This window comes from Myxocyprinus asiaticus, chromosome 1, assembly GCF_019703515.2.
Source record: "Myxocyprinus asiaticus isolate MX2 ecotype Aquarium Trade chromosome 1, UBuf_Myxa_2, whole genome shotgun sequence".
NCBI lineage: Eukaryota > Metazoa > Chordata > Actinopteri > Cypriniformes > Catostomidae > Myxocyprinus > Myxocyprinus asiaticus.
The window spans coordinates 48,437,809-48,453,502 of record NC_059344.1 but is presented as its reverse complement, the minus strand read 5'-3'; the positions used below and the strand labels follow the sequence as shown (position 1 = coordinate 48,453,502).

Here is a 15,694-nt window from a genome sequence, read left to right as displayed (position 1 = left end):
TCAGTTTGGTAGAACGGTTGTGCAGGACAGACTAAAGAGGAAAACATTTCCTTGTTTGTTTTGAATTACCATGGGAACAGAGTTTCCATGCTCTAAACCCAAGAGCCATGTACACACATTCTGTATGAAAAAAAAAAAAAAAACTATTTTGACTGATGATTAACAAATGTGTTTAAATAATCATGGAACAAATGCAAAATGCTGTTTAATGATCATGCTGATAAACAATAGTTGACCTCACTTATCAATATTTATATTTAAAAAAGGATTCCATAATAATTTTCACAACCAGATCTTACTGCAAAACCAGATCCCTGCAAAAACTTCAAACTTTTTTTTCTTTCAGTTTATTCTGTTACTGCCCATTCCACTGACAGTGCCCCTACTCTACCAAGCTGTATTAATTTTTCCATATAAAACTCTACCCAAAGTTTTTTCATTCTCTCCAAACACTAAAATCAGCGCACAGACAGTATCATTATATACCATTAGAGCTTTGCATGGTTGATGATTATCTCCCTATTGTAATAAAGTCTAAGATATTTATGTCTTCATAAAGTCTTTAGCTGTTTTACTGCTTACTCATTATGACTCATTATGTCTAAAGCAGTTTTACAACTATTGTAAATTCTTTTGTAATTACTATATAATAATTTTCTATATTAGTATTATAGTTAGAAACAACGAAACCCTGCCCTACAGCAGGCAAGCAGCATGCGAGTATGTACTAATAGATCTCACACTATTGCCACAGTTTGATTTCTTGTGCCGCAGTTTAAGGGTTTAGCATATCGCACAGATTAGATTTGAATGTAAGGATTTTCATCCAACCAACAGCCAATTTTCTGCAAGTCAAAACAAGTTAGAGTTATAAAAATGTGTTATGTAAACAGACAGGCCAACTGTGGTTATGATTACAATACAGTACTTTATATTTGCTCCTGACCTTTGTTTTAGACCTCTATTTGTAAGACTAAATCTTTTTTTTTTTTTCAGTGGTTTGTCAATGGTTGTGAACTTGCCGGTTTTTAATTTGCAAATATTAAATTTTATTTATTAAATTTGCAAGCATTTAATACTGCTACTGACATTATGCAGTAGGTCTACATGGAACTGTGAGAATGCATAATAAGGACTCTAAAATCTGTGGCATATTTTGAGTTTTGGTTTTGTGCTGTTTTTGTTGTTGTTTTTGTGGGTGGTCATTAGCCTGGTTTAGGCTAGTTTGATTGGTCACTGGGCTGTCTTTGTCAAACAGACATGGCAACCCAGGGTGAAAAGAGAGTTTAACTCTGTACTTCAATTTGGAATCTGTAATATGATTAAAACTCTAAAGAATGGACAGAGCCTTTTTTTTTTTTTTTTAAATAATGATTTCCTCCTGAATGTAACTTGCCATTTCTGTTGGTCAAATAATTAAAGGTACAATGATCACAATGATTTTTGGCAATATCACAAACCTTTTACTTATGTTCAGGAGCAGAATTTATTCATTTGTTTATAATATATGCGCAGTTTATCCAGTTCCCAATCAGTCTACATTAAAATGGAATATACTTGTGCAACTGTAGAATGTATGACAGAGGGTACAGTAATAACTTATTGAAAACCTTATTGCTTCTTGTTGTTTTTGTCTGCCAAAATAGTACCATCGAAGAACCTTGCTGATGAATAGCACTATGTCCAGCTGATGATGGTGCATTCTACTTACCATCTTTGTGCTTGAGGGCAGTCTGAAGGGAACAAGGCTTCTCTCTAAAATATTCATGGGCATTCTGGGCAGTATTTTCTAAAACATGCATTTCCAATAAGGCGGAACACCAATGGAATAAACACTTAGGTAATGTGCCAATTTGGAACACACTCTGTGTACCGGTAGTTACTTTTAGCTTTGCTCCTTTATTATACCACCTGTGTCACTGTTACATTTACATATATAGATAAGGAGTAGAAATAGAAGTAAAAAACACAATTAAAAAACACAATTTTCAACACAATAAAATACACAATAAAATAGGAGAAAAATATATACTGTCTGTACAAAGTATGCATATGAATATGAAATAGTGCATAATGACAGATGTAGAGGTGGTAGCAGCAACAGTTTGACTGGCAATATGTACATTGTGCAAGGTAAAGTGCAATTGTGCAGTAATGCTGACCTGCAACAGGCTGATGTTAAAGAGGTGATGTTGTAGATGCATAATAATGATAATATAATAATATGATAATCAGGGTTGGGAGGGTTACTTTTGAAATGTATTCCACTACAGGTTACAGAACACATGCTGCAAAATGTAATTTGTAACGTATTACGTTAAATTACTCAAAGTCAGTAACATATTCTAAATACTTTGGATTACTTCTTCAGCACTGGTAGATTTTTTCACTTGTTTTGACTATAAAAACTCTGCCAGAACTGTAAGACAAAATACACATTAAAAATACATTCTCTGAAAAACCTAAATATCTTATGCAGTGTTGTTTCTAAAACAAGTTAAATCTAACTGATCTTGTTTTAAGGATTTTTAGATATTTTTACAGGAAAACAATACAAAAATGTATATCAAGAATATGATTTTTGCCCTAATATCAAAGGTCTAACTAGAAAGAATGAAATTATGATCCAACGTGAATTTTCTTGATAAACAAAATATGATCGTGCCTGGTAACATGTGCATGTAAAATGGCTAGAAATAGCATTTTAGCTTAGCATAAAGCTGACAATTTACACAAGGTTTATTTCTGTTTCTTCTGCTCCAAACTTACTTCAAACTTACTTCTCTGTCTGCTCGTATGAATGTAACACATCATACGAAAGTGTTTCACCGCTGTTCAAATGCACTTTGGATCGCATCATTTATATGTATAAATGTTTTCCATTTGAAAGGACTAAATATTAAATGAAACAAATGTCAATAAAATGCAAAGTAATCTCTTCAGTAATCAAAATACTTTTTGAATGTAACTGTATTTTAATTTACCAATGATTTAAATTGTAACTGTAGTGGAATACAGTTACTTATATTTTGTATTTTAAATATGTAATACCATTACATGTATTCCGTTACTCCCCAACCCTGATGATAATGCAGAGTGTGATATTGCTTCAAATGCGTAGTGTTGAATAGTGAAACTAGTCCTGGTGTTGTCCTTGGTTCAGGACACGGATGGCCTGGGGAAAGAAGCTCCTTCTCTTTCTCTCTGTTTTGGCCATCAGGGAGCAGAAGCATTTCCCTGACCGCAAAAAAGAGAAGAGTCCATTATTAGGATGGCTGAGGTCTTTCATGATCTTCCTGGTTTTGGTCCAGCATTGTTTGCTGTAAATGGAGTGCAGGTCAGGGAGTTTGATGTGGGTGATGCGCTCAGCTGATCGCACCACTCTTTGTAGAGCCAGTCTGCCTTGTTTTGTGCAGTTTCCAAACCAGGCTGTGATGTTTCCTGTTAGGATGCTCTCAATGGTGCAGGTGTAAAAGTTTTTTTTAGCACCATAGAGGGCAGTTTAAAGTCCTTTAAGTGCCTGAGGTGGTAAAGACGCTGATGGGCCTTCTTCACCAGGGTGTTAATGTGGCAGGTCCATGACAGATCGTGTGAGATGTGTATGCCAAGATGTCTTTTTGGTTGTTTTGTTGATGTTTTTGGGATAGTTTCATCAGCTATTTTAATTAGAGCATCAGTGAACCACTTTATGGGATCCTCTTTGTCCTCAGCTTTCTTGTTAAGTCTCTCATGGTAAAGGGCATGGAAAGAATAACAATTAGCTTTATTTAGTTTCCATTTTTGAGGCCTTTGTTGTGTATCTGTTGCTGTTGAGGTTATAATCGGGGGAAGTGGTCACTACCACACAGATTGTACCAGACATGCCATGAAAAATCAGTCAATAGTTCAGGATCAAAGGTTCCATGTCCCGGGTGCAGATACGTATTTGAGCCATCATTTAACAGACATAAATCATTTTACTAATGAGATTTTCTATCCTCTTACCCTTAGAATCAAGATGTTTTCCTCCCCACAATGGATTATAAGTGTTGAAATCACCCATGAGAATATATGGAGGGGGTAACTGTTCTTAATGTGTTACAGTAAATTCAGGGGGTATATAAATTGAGCAGAGTGTAATGGTTTTGTGCAGAGATAAGCGGACTGCTTTTGCTTGTAGGTTAGTATCTATTTCAATACTACTAATAATGATTTCATCTCTTATTAATATAGATGAGCCACCAGAGGGACATTGAATATTTGGTCCATAAGCATTTAGAAATGTAAAATGTTTCAAAGACACTTTGCAGTTTGAAGTAAGATGGGTCTCTTGGAGGCATAAAGCCAGAGGATTAAAAACAGCAGCTAAATGCTGCAATTCAGCAAAATTGGCTTTGAGACCATGGCAATTCCACTGAATTATATGGTTATCCAGTTTCAGGTAGGTAGAACAAGGGGATGTCCCTTGTTTCTAACTTTTGGAGAGGGGCTACGACTATGAGAGTGCATGTCCTCTGTCATTTCAATGTCTTTTGAGGTAACAGACTTCATATCTTTACTTTTTTGACTTATTTTTGCTTTTTGAGGGTTTGACTTCTTATGATTCTTATTGTTAGATTGGTTTTATCTGCTGATGAATCTTCACTTTGATTTATCTGAGTCTGATGGAGTGTAGTCTGGCTTCCATTATTTACAGTTCTGCTTTTTGTTGGCATTTGAGTATCCTCAAATTGGGATTTGTCATTTATCCACGTCAAATCTGTTTGGACCTCAACGGTTTGTAGATGTGGTTTCACAACAGTTGCAAAGGTCTTCCCTAGGCTGAAGGAAGGGAAACCCTCAACTAGTTTTCGAGCCTCCATATAGTTCACCTTCTTAGTAAATTTCATCTTTTGAATTTCTTTCTCTTTGATCCAAGAAGGGCAGACTTTTGATGAGGCTGGGTGATCTCCTACACAGTTGCTGCATTTTGATGGTCTTTTACAGTCTTCTCCATGTCTTTCTTCCCCACAGATATAACAAGTGTGTTTTGTTTTTGCAGCCAGCAGATCCATGTCCAAACTTCTGGCAACTGAAATATCTGAGCGGGTTAGGTATAAACATGTCGACAATGACGCTTAAGTATACTATTTAAATCTTTTCCGGAGGATGAGGTCTTTTGAAGGTTAGGATGTAAGTTCCTGTTTTGATAATGCAGTCCTCTCTTGATTGTAATCCTCTTCAAATTTATTACATCTTGTGACATCAGTTCTGCAGTTATTTCAGTTTCATCCATGTCTTCTAGCTCTCTGGTGCGGATTACTCCTTTGCTATTATTTAGAGATGGATGGTGGAAAGTCTTCATGGCAACACCAGCGAGCATGTTAGCGCGTTGTAAGTTTTCAGCTTGAACTTTTTTTGAACATTCTACTAGAATCTGGACAGATCTTAGTTTTTGGACATCATTCACTGTCCCTGCTATTCCTGAAATGCCTTTATGGATAGCAAATGGAGACAGTTTAGAGAGTGGCATATCGGGAAGTAGAGATTCTAGAAGGATAAACCTCTGCCAGGCATCACTTTTAGAGAGAAAACTGTAGCCATTTCCTAAGTAACAATCCAAGTCCTGGTCCAACAATTGTTTTTTAGGGGTTTGTTTAATTGCCATTTTTATATGTTTATATTCCACACCAACCTCGGAGCCCAACAAGGGGATGCACAGAGCCGCGAATATCCACCGGGTATACATCAAGGATATAGGAATGATATATTCAAGCAAGCGCATCAAGTATTTGCTTTACTTGATTGACCCTCAGCCAACGCCTTCTGAAAATCTACAAGATGTTCTATGCTGCTGTCAAACTTGTCCCAGGGCAAGTCTTGACTAGCCGGTTGGTTGGATCGGGTCCTTCCAACCTCCCGTTAAAGTACTGTGTTGGAGTTGGGACAGCCGCAGCATGTCACATTTCTCAAGTAACAGGATCTCTTCCGACACAGGTCGCAACTCACGGCTGAACAAGTTGCCCCATTTGTCGACTCTTACGATCAGCAAGGGGGTGCTAGGGACCTATTCTACCCCGGGTCCCCACAGGAAAAGGGGAGAATGTGAGCCTTAAAGCATAGTCAATTAATTCTACTGAAGAGAGTTCACACTTGCCTCTAGGCAGGCAGGACTTCACCGGCTCATTGAGTCTAAAACGGTAGATGTCCTTGAAACAAATATCTCCCCCAATTAAAATCCTGGGCTAGACTGCAGAAATGCTCAGTGCACTGCTCGATGGTTAAGTCTCCCTGTTTGAGAGACAGCAGTTGCAAAGCCGCTAGATCCATAGCGATGGTCAGTTGTTCTGTAACGATTGCAGGAAGAAGTCAAGAGAGCAGGATCTAAGTGCAGCTTATATTGAATAAGAAAACAGGTCCAGATACAAAACATGAAAAAAAAAAAAAAAACAGAAACAAAACAAAACAAAACTAAAACTCGGGAACAGAACAAACGTTACATCCATAAAGGTAAACAGGAACAACAACTGACAAAGACTAAGCAAACACAAGGACATTATATACACTGGGGCAAGCAATGTAAATGAGATACAGCTGGGAACATTCAGGGCAGGAACCAGGAACAGAGACACAAGAAGGTAAACACAAATCTTCAAACTAAATGTCACTTAACTCCTAGCGACCTCTGGTGGACGCTAGAGCAAAAGTCTCAGGTGTTACAGAACCATTAACACAGCAGGGAGTCCAGACTCAAGTGATTAATGACCTCCCGCTGGCCCGTGATTATGTAAATGAAGCTCACACCTAAAAATCAGCCGGCTAGCGTGGCACAGGCTTTAAACGCTTGTCAATGCAGACAGTGATGCAGTGATTTTAGACCTGCACACCAGTATCTAGTGTCAAAAAAAAACAAAAAAACACAACATATCCATGACTTCTTCACAAAATCAGTGTGTGCGTTCAAGTGAACGCCTCAACACCTGCAGATTGTGTAGGATTTAGCCTCAACACCAGCAGATTTTTCATGCTCCATGCCAGACATTTTGGTAACATGAGCTGTCCAGTAGTGTCTGGCAGTCTGGCACATGTCTGGCAGTGCATGAAAATAAGCAGTAACAAGTCAAAACAGAATTGTATTATTGTTATATTGTTATAATGGTTATTGGTATTGTTGAGATACTACCAAACCAATTTTTGTGACACCAGCACATATTATCTCTGAAAAAAATATGTTGTTTGTCAGCTGTCAGGGTAAAACGCGCCATGCAGCTAATCTGAGGTGTCATTCTTGGGATTCTGTAATATTTCAGTCCCCCAGACTTTTTAAAGCAGTGGTTCACTAAAATGAAATGTTAAACGTTTTTTACAAGATGTTTGTATGTATGTATGTCCATTATACTGAATTAAAAGAATTATTGCAACAAAATAATCTTTATCATAAAAGAATGTCTTCTTCCTTTCTTATTCCAAGCATTGTCATGTCCCTGGGGCACTTCACTACTAATTTATAAAATGTGCACTCTAATTTTTGTCATTAATGTAAACATTTATTTGTGTCCCTTTGCAGAGAAAAATGATTCCCCCAGGCTATAAAGTAGGAACTCAACCCCATCTCAGCCTTTTTTAGCCCATAAAAATTCATTACTTTATTAACCAGAAGTGACATCATTCAGCTTTCTTCAACACCACGGTAGAGAAACAAGTAAGAAATACCATAATTTGTATTCATATTGTGGAGTATATTAGTGTCAGATGGGTATGGTCAACATTAACAACTCAAACCTACCACATGAAATTAAGATATTAATCAAATCAAATCAAAAATCAAATCACTTTTATTGTCACACAGCCACATATACAAGTGCAATGGTGTGTGAAATTCTTGGGTGCAGTTCCGATCAACATAGCAGTCGTGAGAGTGATGAGACATATACCAATTTACAATAACATCAAATTAACACAGCACAATTTAAAGTCTAATATACACATAATTACACACAACAATATACAAATAATAACATACACTGTACAGTATACAATACATACAATATAGATACACATTATTCAATAAAAATAAAAAAAGTATATATAGTAGTATATATAGAATGTACAGTAGGTTGTATTGTACTGTATTGACATTCAGGCTGTCGGTTGATAGTAAGTTGCTAAGAGAGAATATAATATAATAATAATATAATTTATGACAGTCTGGTGTGAGATACAAGAGTAAGAGTAATAAAGTGCAGTGCTGATGTATTTGATCGTGGGAGATCAAGAGTTCAAAAGTCTGATTGCTTGGGGAAGAAGCTATCATGGAGTCGGCTGGCGCGGGTCCTGATGCTGCGATACCGCCTGCCTGATGGTAGCAGTGAGAACAGCCCATGGCTCAGGTGGCTGGAGTCTCTGATGATCCTCCGAGCTTTTTTCACACACCGCCTTGTATATATTTCCTGGAGGGAGGGAAGCTCACCTCCGATGATGTGTCTGGCAGTTTGCACCACCCTTTGCAGTGCTTTGCGGTTGTGGGCTGTGCTATTGCCGTACCAGGCGGAGATGCAGCCAGTCAGGATGCTCTCTACAGTGCAGGTGTAGAACCGTGTGAGGATGTGGCGGTTCATTCCAAACTTCCTCAGCTGTCTCAGGAAGAAGAGGCGCTGATGAGCCTTCTTCACAACGACTTCAGTGTGGATGGACCATGCGAGTTCCTCAGTGATGTGGACACCCAGGAACTTGAAGCTGCTGACTCTCTCCATCATTAAATACGGTATCCATAAATATATAGAAAAATTATTAATTTCATGCATGCTATGTGGTCTTCTGTCCTACACCGCACAAGGAACCGTAGCCATTCTGAGCAAAAAAATAAAAAAATTAATACAAAATCAATGTCCCACACAATCTGGTCACATTTCTCGACTGTCAACTTGTGACGGGAATGAGTTATTCACTACATTTCTGATTATTGTAACAAAAATAGTGAATAGTCAATATACAGTGCATCCGGAAAGTATTCACAGCGCTTCACTTTTTCCACATTTTGTTATGTTACAGCCTTATTCCATAATGGATTAAATTCATTATTTTCCTCAAAATTCTACAAACAATACCCCATAATGACAACATGAAAGAAGTTTGTTTGAAATCTTTGCAAATTTATTCAAAATAAAAAAACGAAAAAATCACATGTACATAAGTATTCACAGCCTTTGCCATGACACTCAAAACTGGTGCATCCTGTTTCCACTGATCATCCTTGAGATGTTTCTACAACTTGATTGGAGTCCACCTGTGGTAAATTCAGTTGATTGGACATGATTTGGAAAGGCACACACCTGTCTATATAAGGTCCCACAGTTAACAGTGCATGTCAGAGCACAAACCAAGCCATGAAGTCCAAGGAATTGTCTGTAGACCTCCGAGACAGGATTGTATTGAGGCACAGATCTGGGGAAGGGTACAGAAAAATTTCTGCAGCATTGAAGGTCCCAATGAGCACAGTGGCCTCCATCATCTGTAAATGGAAGAAGTTTGGAACCACCAGGACTCTTCCTAGAGCTGGCCGCCCGGCCAAACTGAGCGATCGGGGAAGAAGAGCCTTAGTCAGGGAGGTGACCAGGAACCCGATGGTCACTCTGACAGAGCTCCAGTGTTTCTCTGTGGAGAGAGGAGAACCTTCCAGAAGAACAACCATCTCTGCAGCACTCCACCAATCAGGCCTGTATGGTAGAGTGGCCAGACGGAAGCCTCTCCTCAGTAAAAGGTACATGACAGCCCGCCTGGAGTTTGCCAAAAGGCACCTGAAGGACTCTCAGACCATGAGAAACAAAGATTGAACTCTTTGGCCTGAATGGCAAGCGTCTGGAGGAAACCAGGCACCGCTCATCACCTGGCCAATACCATCCCTACAGTGGAGCAGGGTGGTGGCAGCATCATGCTGTGGGGATGTTTTTCAACGGCAGGAACTGGGAGACTAGTCAGGATTGAGGGAAAGATGACTGCAGCAATGTACAGAGACATCCTTGATGAAAACCTGCTCCAGAGTGCTCTGGACCTCAGACTGGGGTGAAGGTTCATCTTCCAACAGGACAACGACCCTAAGCACACAGCCAAGTTAACAAAGGAGTGGCTCCGGGACAACTCTGTGAATGTCCTTGAGTGGCCCAGCCAGAGCCCAGACTTGAACCCGATTGAACATCTCTGGAGAGATCTGAAAATGGCTGTGCACCGACGCTCCCCATACAACCTGATGGAGCTTGAGAGGTCCTGCAAAGAAGAATGGGAGAAACTGCCCAAAAATAGGTGTGCCAAGCTTGTAGCATCATACTCAAAAAGACTTGAGGCTGTAATTGGTGCCAAAGGTGCTTCAACAAAGTACTGAGCAAAGGCTGTGAATACTTATGTACATGTGATTTATTTATTTTTTTTTTTTTTTTTTTTAAATAAATTTGCAAAGATTTCAAACAAACTTCTTTCACATTGTCATTATGGGGTATTGTTTGTAGAATTGAGGAAAATAATGAATTTAATCCATTTTGGAATAAGGCTGTAACATAACAAAATGTGGAAAAAGTGAAGCGCTATGAATACTTTCCGGATGCACTGTATTATACATTACAAATTCTATATTTACTTGAGTGAAACATGGTGTAAATATAAGTGGGTAGTGTAATGGTAGGAGAGTTGTGACAGGGTTCAGACAAGAGTGACAATGGATCATTAAAATGGAAACACAATTAAAAACCAATGTATGTTATTTTATTTATTTTTTGCTGAGCACAGCCTGGCATGTTAAGGGCTAGTACAAAAAAAGTTGGGTTTTAGTTAAAAAAAAGTAAAAAAATTTTAAACAAAAATAATGAGACCATAGACACATAATTTGCTTATCTGTAGCTTCATCGCATTAAAAAAATAGAGAAAACTGTTATAAATGTTATATTTGTAGTCATTAAAGTGGACCATAAGCGGTCCATAGATATTTATTTTATTACCAATATTGTGTAGAACCATTTTCAAACCACTTCCATTATGTCCTTGACTGCTGAGAACAAAGTGTGTACAAATCGACAAAAAAAAAAAAAAAAAAAAAAAAACAATTAAAAAAATTTTAAAGGGTTTTTATACTTAAAGTGGGAAAATATGATATGTTGGAGGTTATAATATGATATGTGCCTGTAATGTGGAGGATTCAGACAATTGATAAAATGTTGTTAAAAACAATAATATAATTCTAAGTTGAAATGTTATCGAATTCCAGGAATGACTCTTATAACATTTATCAAATCTGAACAGTTTCCTTTGCATTTACCAGAAAAGTCTAAACATTCTAGTCTTAGTTGAACGTCCAAATTTCATTGAAACGACTCAGTCTCATGATTCGGTCACATGATTTGCATCCTCACGATTGTGGCTGTATTGACAGTGTTTTGGAGGAGAGGCAGGGGATATCACATAGGAGAAGAAAATGTGGGTACGTTTCAGTTTATTCATTATTATTATACTTAAACGACAGAGGACAAGAAATCAATGAAAGGCGATGGCAGCGAGAGACTAAAATGCGTTTTGAAATCATGAAGACGGCTACGGTAAAACAGTGCGCGTCACTGTGTATGTTGCTTGGAATAATTACCTGGATAGGACATGTTAAGTTGGATATTTGGTCCGTAGTTATCCGACTAGGCACCGAGCAGCCTCTTAAAGCCCCAGGAGTTTTATTCCCTGTTGCAAATAAACAAATAAATGTCGTCAACCGACCAAGGAAAGCAGAATTGCGCGATGAAAAAAGTTTTGATGTCCCCTCCTCAAACGCACAACTGGATAACGTTATTGAGCACCGAGTGTTTTGGAGTGCATGGCTTGACGGTCTCTCGACTACCGTTTTCGACGAGGAGCACGAGAGGAAGTGGAGAGAGCAGGTACGGGACGCACGGGTAGTTTTACTGGAAGCGGGGTGCGGCAGACCCACCAACCGTCTCGCCACTTTCGCTGACGGCAGCAGAGCATGTGTGCGATACGGCATCGACGCGGATCAAGTGCTGGGCGAAACTCTCTCGTATTATCTGGCCAAATTACTTGGAATCTCCAATCTTCCGCCCCTGGCTCTCTCCAAATTGAACATTTCCAGTGAACAATGGGCAAGTGTTAGCGAAAATATCGAGGCGTTAGAATGGTCTCCAAATGCAATAGTATCTCTCACGAAGTTCCTCCCAAATGTTTCTGAAGTGTTCATTCCATTACCTTTACGAAAACAGCAAGGACGTGGTCTGCAACCCTCCCCTGAGATTATATCAAACATGACGATACCATATCTAGTAGAACTGATCCAATGGACTGATCTCATTTTATTTGATTACTTAACAGCCAACTTTGACCGAATTGTAAGTCACATTTTCAGCCTCCAATGGGACGCGCGAGTAATGGAGAGGGCAACTAATAATCTTCTCAAAACTACCAGCGGACATTTGGTCTTCATTGATAACGAAGCAGGGCTTATTCACGGATACAGAGTGCTTGATCTGTGGGAACGGTATCACAGAACGTTGCTGAGTTCGTCGTGTGTGTTTAGGAGAGGTACAGCCCGGCGCATAGCTGAGATGAAGCGCTCCGGGAATGGTGCAAAACAGCTGTTTGAACTGTACCGCGCAAGGGAGCCGTTTGCACGCGAGCTGGGGTCTCTGTCTGAAGTGCAAGCGCTTACATTGCAGAACAGGATTGCTGTGGTTCACAAACATATCAATCAGTGCACAGAAATCAAGTAGATGTCTCATTTGCAGGCTATTCTTCCGGTTGGAGATGCTACACCTTCACTTAAGAATATATACTGTATTGTTGTTACTGTATGTGTCATTCCACTGTGAGTTTATACTGTGTAGTAGATGTAATTAATAAGGTCACAGCATAAGTGTTGTGCTGTAACCCTTTCCATATGCTTGTAAGAATAAAACGATAAATAAAACAAAAACAAGATGAAGCTCACCTTTCTTTAAAAATAAATAAATAAATATTTTCTTTCCACTTCACTGTAGCCCATTTGATATTTCAGCTGTTCTGTGGTGTAGACAGCTGTGAGATTATTCTCATAGCAGTGGTTGAATATAAATAGATCTAAAAGATTGATGTGGGAATGCTGCTTATTGAGAATGCTGATAACGTGATGTTTCCTGATATCAGAAAAATATTAATTTTTTATCCTTGCTGAGGATGGATCATCAATTAAGTCTTTTTATTTGTATAGAGATTTTCACAATACACATCTTTTTAAAGCAGCTTTAGAAGAAGGTCTTGCCGTAATGTCATTATGTCCCTAGAGAACAGATTCATTGAAAATCATATTTTAATGTCTTTAGGCCCCCAAATGCTTGAAAAAAGTATTTAGAATGTTTTATCTTGTTATCGTATCATTAAAAATCTCTATGATTGATGTTAAAAGAGGTTAACCCTCCTTGCAAAACATTAATATGGTCATACATTATTAGTTTAATAACTGGCCAAATTTTGTATTGACAGAATAAAATCAGCAAAGAAAAGAAAACCAGTTCTAACTTGTATACAGGAAATGCAGATCTGACATTTTAATTTAGATGATCAAATCTGCCAATTATATTTGGTTGCAGCTTCATTCCATAAATCAGACGTGATGGAGGCAGGGAGGGCTGTCACTAAATATTAAAGTGAAATTTAGAGCGCGCATCTGTGAAAGCGTGACTTTTGAATCGCATCAAAAGTTGCAAAAATGCTAATTTAGAATGGAGTGTACTGCTCTTTAGTCATGCAAAAGAAATACCATTCTGTTGGAATTAAAAAGGAAGAGAGAGACTGGAGTTAAACAAATGTTGGTATCTGACAGAACAAGGGGCTTTATTCCTTAATTTCCCCATACACTCTCTGTCCTTTCACAGCTTGAGGGAGGGTTTGGTTTCAAAGCCGTTTGCAGTTTTCATCAACATCACTCATAGCGACTTTAAACTATTTTTCTTGATTGCTTAGGGGATCAGGAACACAACTAACAAGCTGAGTCTTTTACATACTGTACTTTGCTAGAATAAATACCTTCATATCTTCACATCGGCCTTTTTCATGTTGGTATAACTTGGAGTCACACAGCATAGAAGGAGCATACAACTGCATAAGTGGAGGTCAAAGGTTAAACAGGGGGAATGCTTTAAACAGAAAAGCCACCTGTCCAGTCAGTCAGTTTCCATGCCAAACACACCCCACAACCTCTGCTAAATATGTTTGCTCTTACAATTTGCAGATCATCAACTATATCTAGAAGTCTACTGTAACTCTTACACTAGGATGCTTCTGTGTGTTGTATGTGATTAACACAGTAGCTTTTGAAATGTAACGTTGTTGGCTTGTGAAAATGAATTCATGCTAATTTCGTAAACATATATTCATGCTCTGAATTGGAGCTGTAAACTTCGTTCCCAAGGTAATGCTACAAGTATGGTCTTCTGTATTTGAAGCAAGGCTAGGCATTATTTAATGGCCTCGAGACAAAGTCTTATTCTCCAATTCCAATGAAAGTTCTATGCTTTTGTTTACTGCCATGGCCTTTTATTAAACAGTGATATATGGAGCAGCTTGCAGGCTACAGGTTTTTTTTTATTTTTTTACATTTCTCCAAATTGCAACAAAAATGAGTGCCATTCCCTGTTGTGGAGGTGTCATGTATGGTTAAAATATGAACCCTTTTCCTCCCTCTGTGGAACACAAATAATTTAACTAGCATCCACGCAAGAAGTTTTCTCATTCCTGTGCTGTACCAGCACTGATGGAACAAAACAGACCACATTTATAATATTGACAAATTCGTGAAGCTGAGTAAAATTGTGAGAAGTTTTGAGTTACACCACGCACCATCTATCAGAACAGGCTTGGGAGTTTCAGCATGGCAGGGTGGGCGTAAGAGTGGACTTGATGGAGAATCTTGACTTTTCACATCTCCGGCAAATTAATGTGCAGTATCATGTTTCAACACTGCTGGACAAAAAAAATTTGGTAAGCGAAAAGTTTTAATTTTTTTCTATAATTTATTTTGCTAGTAAAAAAAATCTACAGTATCTGCATCTCTCGTCTTACTGATAATAAAGTCAGACAACAGAAGGAAATGTACGTTCATGAAAGTACTTTGTGCTTTAGTACAGCTGCCATTGGCAAGACTCATGCACACAATCACATGCACAAATACACAATACATAAGTTGCTATGGAATTACAGGAGCAAGGCCAAAGCACTCCATGGCAGACTTGCAGTAATTGGCATTTTCTCCCTGTCTCTCCTCAGGCCCTATTTGCCCACCACACTGAGTAAAAGGGAAGAGCCATAAAAATAAATAGGAGAATGGCACACAGCACTTTCCCTCCCCTGTGTTTCCCTCCACTGATCTCAAAGCACATTCAGTCCAGAGGAAAAATGGCTCTTTCACTAACCCCAACCAGCCCCAAGACACCACTCCCTGTTACATCCTAATAGTACAGAAAAGATGAAGTCATCTTTTTTCTTTCTTTCTCAGAAGTAAATTCTTAACCACATTGCATCACGTAAAAGGTTCTCCACATAAGCCTTTGTACACTTTCTCAATAAATTCTTACTATGGCCGATATAAATGTAATACTTTCTGACAATAAAGCATTTTACATAATACACTTAAAACACATAGTAAGAAACACTGTTTGGTAATGCAGAAATATAAGTCACATGATTCGGTGATTACAGAAAGGCTCTGCATTTTCAA

The 15,694-nt window shown here is 38.4% G+C and overlaps 1 protein-coding gene across 1 annotated transcript; it reads left to right on the top strand.

The window, feature by feature from the left end:
- Nucleotides 1-11,337: 11,337 nt before the first annotated feature.
- Nucleotides 11,338-12,926, top strand: fjx1 (four-jointed box kinase 1). The gene has a single exon (XM_051683755.1). The coding sequence runs from the start codon at nt 11,511-11,513 to the stop codon at nt 12,711-12,713; it is 1,203 nt and encodes a 400-aa protein (XP_051539715.1). The 5' UTR covers nt 11,338-11,510; the 3' UTR covers nt 12,714-12,926.
- The last annotated feature ends 2,768 nt before the right edge of the window (nt 12,927-15,694 follow it).